The sequence below is a fragment of the Eurytemora carolleeae genome, unplaced genomic scaffold, assembly GCF_000591075.1.
Source record: "Eurytemora carolleeae unplaced genomic scaffold, Eaff_2.0 scaffold406, whole genome shotgun sequence".
In the NCBI taxonomy this organism is placed as follows: Eukaryota; Metazoa; Arthropoda; class Copepoda; order Calanoida; family Temoridae; genus Eurytemora; species Eurytemora carolleeae.
In genome coordinates this window covers 159559-169833 of record NW_019396308.1, presented here as the reverse complement: position 1 = coordinate 169833, position 10275 = coordinate 159559, and the positions used below count along the sequence as shown (strand labels likewise).

General features: G+C 30.9%; 1 protein-coding gene across 2 annotated transcripts; it reads right to left on the bottom strand.

The window, feature by feature from the left end:
• Positions 1–2362: 2362 nt before the first annotated feature.
• On the bottom strand, positions 2363–10275 carry LOC111700665 (uncharacterized). Of its 2 annotated transcripts, none has more exons than XM_023471655.1 (6): positions 10239–10275; positions 4346–4829; positions 3703–4093; positions 3490–3578; positions 3135–3412; positions 2363–2931 (listed from the first exon to the last, which is right to left on the bottom strand). In XM_023471655.1, the coding sequence occupies exons 1-6, from the start codon at positions 10266–10268 to the stop codon at positions 2821–2823; spliced, it is 1383 nt and encodes a 460-aa protein (XP_023327423.1). In that variant the 5' UTR covers positions 10269–10275; the 3' UTR covers positions 2363–2820. The 2 variants fall into 2 exon arrangements, with proteins under 2 accessions (XP_023327423.1, XP_023327424.1); XM_023471656.1 differs by having other exon boundaries at positions 3195–3412.

Below are 10275 nucleotides of genomic sequence, written 5' to 3'. Positions count from 1 at the left end.
CCTACTCCCTACTCCCTACTCCCTACTCCCTACTCCCTACTCCCTACTCCCTACTCCCTACTTCCTACTCCCTACTCCCTACTCCCTACTCCCTACTATTTGATTAACTATCAATAAAGATTGCAAAAACTATGTCCTCCATATAAACAATGGAATCCTGTATTTGCGGAATAAATACTGAGTTCAAGTTGAATCATTAATCTTCAATTGTTTCTCCATCTTAATATCTGGATAAATACTAAACTATATTTTCCTCTTTACATTCAGGAAATACAAGACCTGTAGCTCGACATATTTCCAAGCTACCTTCCAGTCATAAAGTACATAGCATGTCCTATTTACATTGGTACCCTTATTATGCAACAATGAAAATTATGCCGTTATTTCTCTATTTGGAAAAGTTTTCAATTCTGACAGTTTCCTCCTTTCTTTTCTACTGCATAAAATTCGCAAATTAAAATGACCAATTTTAAGCCAGAAAATGGAAGAAAACTCCATCAGTTTAGTTTAAACAACTGTTAAAAGGGTACCGTTGAAAATCGGACATGTCACTTTTTTTAATGAACAGCTATACTTGATTTTTAGGATGTGACGAATAATGATGTGTGTGTGACACATGTTTCTATATCTGATTTTTAAGTGCTTTTAAAATTCTATACAACGACTTTGTTAATTTATGAAAAAGATTATTCAATTTAATTTTGAAGTTCCGACCGTGCTAAATTTTAGCCGTCCCAATTCCCTTTACGACAGATTTTTTAATTCTGCCTGTTCAATTTTGTAAACATTGTTAAAGGTTGCGATAAGTATGAGTATAGTTAGTAAACCTGACACCATTTGCTGTTACAAAAAGATTTTTTAATTTTCAAATAATTATCTGGCAATTATGATTCTCTGCGATAAGAAAAAGATTGCCGCTTTAATAACTTGAACAATTTACGAACATAGCTGTGTGTGTGCGTGCGAGCGTCTGTGTGTGCGTGCGTCAAAATCAAAATTTAAGGGCGCGTTACAGATTTTATATGTAAAAAGGAATTGAGTCTTTTCCTTAAATCCTGATTTTTTAATCTTTATCTTTGCAACCAAATGTCGTAGATCTTGAATAGAAAAACTATGAATTATGTTGAATTAAAAAAGTTCGAAATATCAAAGGTTTACACCATTAGGTTGAAAATATATAGGGATTAGCAAATTTGAGTTTAGGGCAAAGGCTTTATTGTCGTTGTATTCTATAGTTTCATGGGTATTCAGCTGTAAGACGTCCGAAATTTGTTAATTAAATTACTATTCAAGTTTTATTTGATGTTTTGTAGTTTGGACGATTTATGAAGAAGATTTGGTCTTGTTTTTACTGATAAAATGTATATTTGGAATCAAAGGTATCCATATATCTACACCTAGTGTTAAACATTGTCCATAACATAGTTCTGTCACAAGGTACCGAATAATAATGATAAAGTGAGTAGTCTGATTATAGACAACCTGGGTCAAATACTAGACAAACATTAAATATGATTGAACAGAGGAGCAACCGAGATTAGCGGGGAGCAAATCATATCAAATTAGAGCAGAATTGAATAGAAATAGCGGGACAGAATAAAGCAAATCAGAGAAGAGCAGAGCAGAAAAGAGCAGAGCAGAAAAGAGCAGAGCAGAAAAGAGCAGAACAAAGCAGAATAGAGCAAAATACAGCAGAATAGAGAAGAATAGAGCAGAATGAAGCAGGAAAGAGCAGAATAGAGCAGCTAAAAAGCATTAAAGCAGAAAAGATTGGAAAAGAGCAGAGTAAAGCAGAATAGAGTGATAGAGGAGAAAAGAGCAGAATATAAAAAAGGAGAATTTATTTCGTCAAAAAGGTTTTCTGAAAACAATAGATTCTCATTCTTAAAGACTTAGGAAAAAAATTGAAATAAATGTTTTTATAAGTTGTGTTGAGAACGTTTTTAACCAATTCAGATTTTTACAGCAAAATAGGTTGTGCTACGCCCATGCTGTTATTTAATATAATTATTAATCAACTGTATTGATGAACTAAGTAATTATTACATTATTACATTTTTATATATTCATATATTATAGAAATATCTTCGAAATTTTTTACAAATATTTATTAAATATGCTAAAAAATGTACCTTAAAAACTAGGTCTAGATTATGATTATTTTTACTATATTAAAATATTTTATTATTGCAGACTTTAAATCTTTAAAGCTTCGAGTTTTTAAATTATAAAATCTTTAAAGACCTGAACTTTAATAGCAAATTTATTATAATCAACCCTTTACAGATATTTAATAATCATAGAAAGGATCTTAGCACACTAATAATCTTTATTGACTTATTGACTTATTGTAATAACATACTTTTTAAAGATTCTATCTTTATTTAGGGATATAAAAGCTAAACGGTACAATTTTTATTTCTTAAGCTTAAAACTATTTCATAATGGTACTTTCCCAAAGGCATTTTCCCAGGTGCGATTTCAAAAGTAACAATTTCCTATGTGGCAATTTCCCAAAGTTTAGGTTAGAGGCACCGCAGGCTGCAATTGGGGCCGAGTACTGCGGCTCGGATAGGCTAGTGGGCCTAGCCCTGCGGTTAGAACAGGCCAGGGGGATGAGCGCTTTGGCTAGGACAGACTTGAGAAGTTGGCGCCTAGGAAATTTACCATTTTGGAAGTTGCCTCTTGAGAAGTTGGTGCTTTGGGAAAGTACCTAACTTCGATTACAATGCAGACTAGAGTATAAAAAACTATTTTCTTCTCTGAATTCTTTTTAAACTAGATGACTATTGACTGTATTATGTATTTTTTTATCCTAGACTAAAGTTTTGGAGCAGTCACTTGATCAATAGCATCTGTATCTGTAAAATCTATTATAGGAATATTCTTGGTTTTGGTGGCAGAAGCAGAGAAGTCAGGAAGATCATTTCGCTAAACAAAATTAAATAATGATTAATCAATATTAAACTAAACAAAGACCAATCAATCAATTGAAAAGTTTAAATCAGTAGTTAAAAAAATAAACATTTGTCACATGCCAAAACATTAAAATATCTATTATTTTAGCCCTTTCTCTGCTTGAAATCAAAACAGATCAAATAAAGTTCTTATAATGCATTAAATTGATTTTTTACCTCACTGTTAAAGGTAGAAGCAGGTTGGACAGAGTTATTCTTTTCTGAAGTACGTTGTACCGGAAATGGTTGCTTAGAAGCCGCTGGAGAGGCACGTTGTTCTGGAAGTGGTTGTTGTGAAACCTCTGAAGAGATACGTTGTGCAGGGAGTGGTTGTTGGGAAGCCCCTGGGGAACTACGTTCTGGGAACTTAATATCTGGAGTCAATAGGCCATCTGGTGGGGACGGTAAATGGGCTCCAGTAGGCTGGAATCCATTCTCATCTGCTATCCAGTCAACTAAAAAATAGATTGAAGAGCATAGGTCTAATTCTCAAGCGAAATTTTTTTAAAGCATAATCCAGACGTATAAACACCTTCATATGTAACCCCATCAGGACCAACATAGGAATATGATCCACTCATTACAACCCCTTCTTCATCTCCAATCTGCTTGATCTCTCCTCTAATAAATGATCAAGAATAAAAGATTAAAGAATCACAATCATAACATAGTTCTACATCCTTTCCATCTACATGACAGTTGAGATGTAATATTTATCAAATATTACCTTTGTGTTTAGGGTTACCTTGCTGATTGTTGAATACCATTTCCAGTGATGTACGAATAAGAGAAGGAAGGCAGAGGACCTTCAAAATGATTGTAAATGATTGGAACTTGACCTTCAGGAGTAAGTGTCGAAGGAACATTAGGTTTAGCTGGTGATTTATAAGCATCAGTGTTTCCAGTAGTAGTGGTGGGAGAATACTTTTTTGGAGGAATAACAGGGTAATGGTGATTACCATAGTAGCCATAAGGATGCTTAGGATAACCATAGTTAGGATATCCACCATAGCCTCCATATGGAAACTTTCCTGGATATTGGGGTAAATAGTATTTGGGATCCCTTGCCAGTCTCACATTTTCCTCAGACTCAAGCTCCTCAAATAGTCCACCCTTGAACCGAGCAGCATACTTCTCTGGAAAAGAATTTCCTTTGATGCATTTATAGAGAGGTCCTTGAGACTACCTGCTGCTGGTTCAAATCCTGTATCACCAATTCAAAACTCATGTACGTTCAACTTTGAATCATTAATTCAAGATTTCAACCAGCGGTAGGTAGTTCATTTACCAAGCTCAAATTCATATTAACTTTGAATCAGTGATTTGAATTTGAACCAACATTAACCTAGAACCCTAGCTGGTGAAATAGCAATTAAAAGTTTAAGTACCTGCATCCATCCGCTCAATGATCTTCTGACGGTAGTCCTCTGAGAGAGGTTTTTCCATGTCAACTCTAACAGAATCCTTTAGATCATCTGATACAATTGGATGAAGAGGTATCCAGTTATTTGATCCTGAATTCTCATCTTGAGCTACTGATCTCCAGTCTATCTGGTTGTTGGCGGCCTTGAGTTTTAGGTTTGATCTATGCTCCTTCAATAGTTTCTCTGCCTCTAGTAACTCCTTTCTTTTCTTTAGTATATGCCAATCCACATTGTGGGCGTTCTTGTGTACACTCTTTGCAGAGTCCACGTGGTGAGAATGTTTGTGTACACTCTTAGAGTCCACATGGTGAGTATCCTTGTGTACACCAGTGTCCCAAGTTACATTTTCCATGTTCTTGTGTACACTTGAACCCTGAGGGTCGGATCTTGGTTCTCTTGGTCGCTCTGCCAGGACGTTTGATTGAAGCGAGGTATAACAACATGTCACCTGAAACAGGAAGCAAGTATTAAAATTTGCATTTTTTGCTTTAAATTAATTTTGACAGTTTTTTACATCAATTATTCAATATTTATGGTTAGCGGAAATATTACAAATGACTGACTTTTACAAGACATAATTTAATATTAATAATAAAATATTTTTTTAGTCACATGAATTGAATTGGCCATGAAAAGGGTTCTATGTTTTCTTAAAACCTATGTTTATTTTCGAAATTCCGAAACGTCTTCTCTTCTGTACTCCTAGAATCATCAAGAATTTTTGGTTGATGGAAAAAATTTAATCAGAAAAACAATATGGAACTTTTGGCATGTAAACTAGCTGCATAAGCTCGAATTTTCAAAGTTGTCGGATCTTGGCAAGATTCCGCCGGTTAGGAAACCCGCCGGTTGCGGGGTGCAATTTACCCAAGTTTCTCTACAATTTATGATCAAACCAAAGTAACTTCTGACTTGTAAATGAACAAGGGCGGATTTCAAGATTTTAGTGAGGGGGGTACTAAATTTATTTCGGAACAAAAAAATACAGAATTAGGAACAAAAAGACGTGCTGCAGTCGAAAGTTTTTTTTAAGACAGATAATTTTACTATTTTGCACTAGATTTTCTTTCCCTTAAGTGCTATTGAGAAGCTATTATGATATCTCATGGGGGGGGGGGCTACGCACCCCCTGAATCCGTCAAGGGGTGCGAAGGTCCTGCCGCCCCGCCCCGGTATCCGCCCTTGTTAAAATGAAAATAAAGATTTACACATCTTCAATATTAATGCTATTGTTGTTTGAACTTTCTGAAAAATATCTATTTCAATTATTTTCCCACCACTTTTTAAAGAAACATAAAATGATAAAAGTATTGAAGCACTGATCAAAATAACAAGAAGCTTGTTGTGTAGAAATATTTCTTTTTTTAAATGTTTTAATCAAACTTATCAATAAAAAAATCTGGAATGAAATAATCAATGGCATCTTGTAAAGCAATATTTGATAAACCAGACTATAGATTCATTCTCGGTTTAATTGGATAAACTCTAACTGACTCTAAACTGATAAAATTCTTTGAAATTCTCGTTAAAATCCAAATATTCTTCAAAATTCTAGTTTTGTGAGAGGGGTTGATTATGTGGACTCTGAAAAGGGAGGAAGAGGGCTTAAATTCTGATTAAAATATTTCTGCGTGGGTGTACTATGAAGACAGCTTGTACCAGCCTATCTACACATTATCAAAACAGAACAATATTTGTAAACAAACAAAGAAAGATTTTAGATTTGATTTGATACAATACAATGATAAATAAGGACAAGGAAATAATATTCTCATGCATTTATCAATTGAAGATTTATAATATGAGTATACATACATTTTATAAAAAAAGCTTAGATAGTTTAAAATGTTTTTTGAATATAAAATCTAGAATTTAAATCTTATAATGAAGGGACTAAAACGTAATTTTAAGTAACCTTTCATGGCAAGATGGCAATGCCGGATTAGAAATACCCTTAAGATTTGCCTGATCAAGTGTTAATTATATATATATATATATATATATATTAAATATATAAATAATAAATATTGTATATCAATGTTTATAATTTTACAAATTGTTTATTTTCAAGGGAGGTTTCTTTTAAAAAGTTATTTGCACATTTGTACTGCATGAAAATATATTGGATTTACCAGAAATAAACACTGTCAAACCTTGAGAAACGACTATATCTTCTACTTTATTGATCAGGAAAAGTTTTCAAGGGTACCGTTGTGAATCGGGAATTCTAAAATTTGCATAGAGGCCCGAAGGCCTTTTTAAATTACGCTTACAATCCCATTAAATAGGAAGTTACAACTTAAAGTGAAGGCCTGAGAAGCACTGCGTTTGTTTACAATACTCGAAAACTGTAGTACACTTAATTTGTCAACAAGGCTAATTAATAGGATAGTAGGGACACAACCGTTACCTTTATTTCATGCAATCCGCCCCTGACATTTTGGATAATTTTTAGTTTTTTTAAAGTTTTCATCAAAATAAGCAGCCAACGTTTATCTTCAAGTTTTATATGATTAATCTGTTTAGAATCCTTTTATAGGATTAATCTTTTTAAAATCCTTTGATATGATTAATCCGTTTAAAATCCTTTTATATGATTAATCTGTTTAAAATCCTTTTATAGGATTAATCTTTTTAAAATCCTTTGATATGATTAATCCGTTTAAAATCCTTTTATATGATTAATCTGTTTAAAATCCTTTGATATGATTAATCTGTTTAAAATCCTTTAATGTGATTAATCTGTTTAAAATCCTTTAATATGATTAATCTGTTTAGAATCCTTTTATATGATTAATCTGTTTAAAATCCTTTAATATGATTAATCTGTTTAAAATTCTTTAATATGATTAATCTGTTTAAAATCCTTTAATGTGATTAATCTGTTTAAAATCCTTTAATATGATTAATCTGTTTATTTAATATGATTAATCTGTTTAAAATCCTTTAATATGATTAATCTGTTTAAAAATGTTTAATATGATTAATCTGTTTAAAATCCTGTATAAAAACATGAAGTATAATATTCAAGCTAAGCGTGAAGATTGCAAAATAGATAATTTCACTTGCTCTTTAATTTGTTTCGTCCTACTCGTCCTACAACCTGTAATTAGTGAATTATATGACCTTGAATTCACACTCACCAGGAAATAAATTTTTAAATCTTTTTTTCTTCTCCAGGACGTTGATTTAGAAAATGTTTTTTTTGCGAATTAATTAATATTTTTCTTCCGAACGCAAGAAGCTATACACAACTTTTTATACATTTAAAGGAACTGTAAAGGAAAAATGAAAGGGAGGATAGGATGAAACCTAATAATCTCTGCCATTGGCTGAAGTGCTGGTGACGTGATACGGACTATACGGACCATATGTAATGTAATTATATTATCAATTAGATCTATTAAAAAAGCAAAATAAAAATCAAAAAATTATTATAGGAGCGAACCTGAGATTCTCAGGCTCCTGGGGGATATCCTCTTTTTTTAGATTGTTGCGTATTTGTTGATTATTATCTGTTTAATACTACAACTTGTACACAAAATTGCATGTATATATGAATTTTCGTATAAATTTGACACAGTTTTCTATCAATTTCTCGAGGCAAGAACATCAGATATATGTATTATAGGTATCGTTAAACTTCTGAGATTCTCAGGTTTCATCCCATACCTCCTTTCATTTTTCCGTAAGAGACCTTTTAAGAATATCAATAGAACCAAGTTTTGTTTGGAAATCAGAATATTCTCCTTATAAGTGGACCAACTCAACTTAATTATTTTAACCAAGCTTTCAGCGTTATTGATCAGATAAAGGATTCAAGGGTACCATTGGGAATCGGGCGCTGTCATCTTTACATTGAGGGTTACTTAATATTATACCAACAATCTCTTTAATTTTACACCCACAGTCTCTTTAATATTACACCAAAAGTCTCTTTAATATTACGCCAACAGTCTCTTTAATATTTCACCAACAGTCTCTTTAATATTACACCAACAGTCTCTTTAATATTACACCAACAGTCTCTTTAATATTACGCCAAGAGTCTCTTTAATATTACGCCAACAGTCTCTTTAATATTACACCAACGGTCCCTTTAATATTACGCCAACAGTCCCTTTAATTATTTATTTTAAATGAATCTCTGTAGTGTAAATTCTAGATCCAAGGACCAACTCATCTATTGTCATTAGAGAACTCGTAAATTTACAGATAGACAGATAGATACATATAATTATATAATATATATATATATTTGTATATATATATGTATAACTATATTTATAAAGTAGTAATCTCGGTTGGCCTGTTCGTTTGTTTGTTTGTTTGTGTTTCTGATCATAGCTCAGACACCTCGATTTGTCTCAAAATTTGATCGGGGAACTCAGTATAAGTTAGAACCCCGGGAATGTTATTAAAATGAGTTAACTTTTAAATATTTTTCCATGCAAATCTTGGTTCCCAAGCTAGTATGTAAAATTGTACAATGGTAAATAAAGTTAAACAAACACCTTTATTTATTTATATTTGAAAAAGTTAAGATGCCTTAATTCCCAAGCATGGCCATTAATATAATAAGAATTATTTATAGCAAAGAGTATTTTTCACAAAATTGTATGAATCTGCCAACCATTGAACGGTCAGAATATTCTAACTTTATATCTCCCTTGGCTGAAAGTTTTATGATAAATTGAAATAGATATATAGAAGTATTTAAAGGAACTGAGTTTTCAAACTTAGATTTTCAATCCTCATATCTTTGAAACCCAATGTCATAAATCTTTGATATTTTAGGCTATAAATTCTGTTAGATCAAATAGTTAAAGTCTGAATTATGAAATGTTACCCTATCTGGTTGCAAATATATAAGGGATTTGAAGTTTTGATATGGGGGGAAAACTTTCTTCCTGTCTGGAAGAAATATCGACATTAATAAACTCAATGGGTGACACAAAAACCCTTAAATGGAATGATTAAAAAAAAAATTTGTACCTTCCACATATTACGAAAACATTAACAATAAAATGTGCTAAATTGTGATGAACCTTATCATCTTTTATTTGTTTTATTATCAATATCACAGCATAAAATTGAATCAATGTTGAATACTCATTAAAAAGTTATCCATATTATAATTATGAATATTACTATTATTTGCATTATCATGTTTATTATTATCATTTTTATTATTTGTACTATTATTTTTATTGCTATTATTGAAATAATTAGTATCAATGTTATTATTTTCATTATAATTTTTATGACATTAAAATCTATGTTATTAGAACTTTAATTAATTTCATTATTGTCAAAACATTTTGGATATTTTTTATTTTGTTAAAAAAAATTTATGTTTTCTTCAGGTTATAATAAAATGGAATTAATATCAAAATTATGTTTTCTTCAGGTTATAATAAAATGAAATTAATATTAAAATTATGTTTTCTTCAGGTTTTAATAAAATGAAATTAATATTAAAATTTATATTTTCTTCAGGTTATAATAAAATGCAATTAATATCAAAATTATGTTTTCTTCAGGTTTTAATAAAATGAAATTAATATTAAACTTATGTTTTCTTCAGGTTATAATAAAATAAAATTGATATTAAAATTTATGTTTTCTTCAGGTTATAATAAAATGAAATTAATAATAAAATTATGTTTTCTTCAGGTTTTAATAAAAGGAAATTAATATTAAAATTATGTTTTCTTCAGGTTTTAATAAAATGAAATTAATATCAAAATTATGTTTTCTTCAGCTTTTAATAAAATGGAATTAATATTAAAATTATGTTTTCTTCAGGTTTTAATAAAATGAAATTAATGTTAAAATTATAAAGATATAAACTTACAAGTATGACAGCTAGAGGTGTACGAAGCATGGCTGCG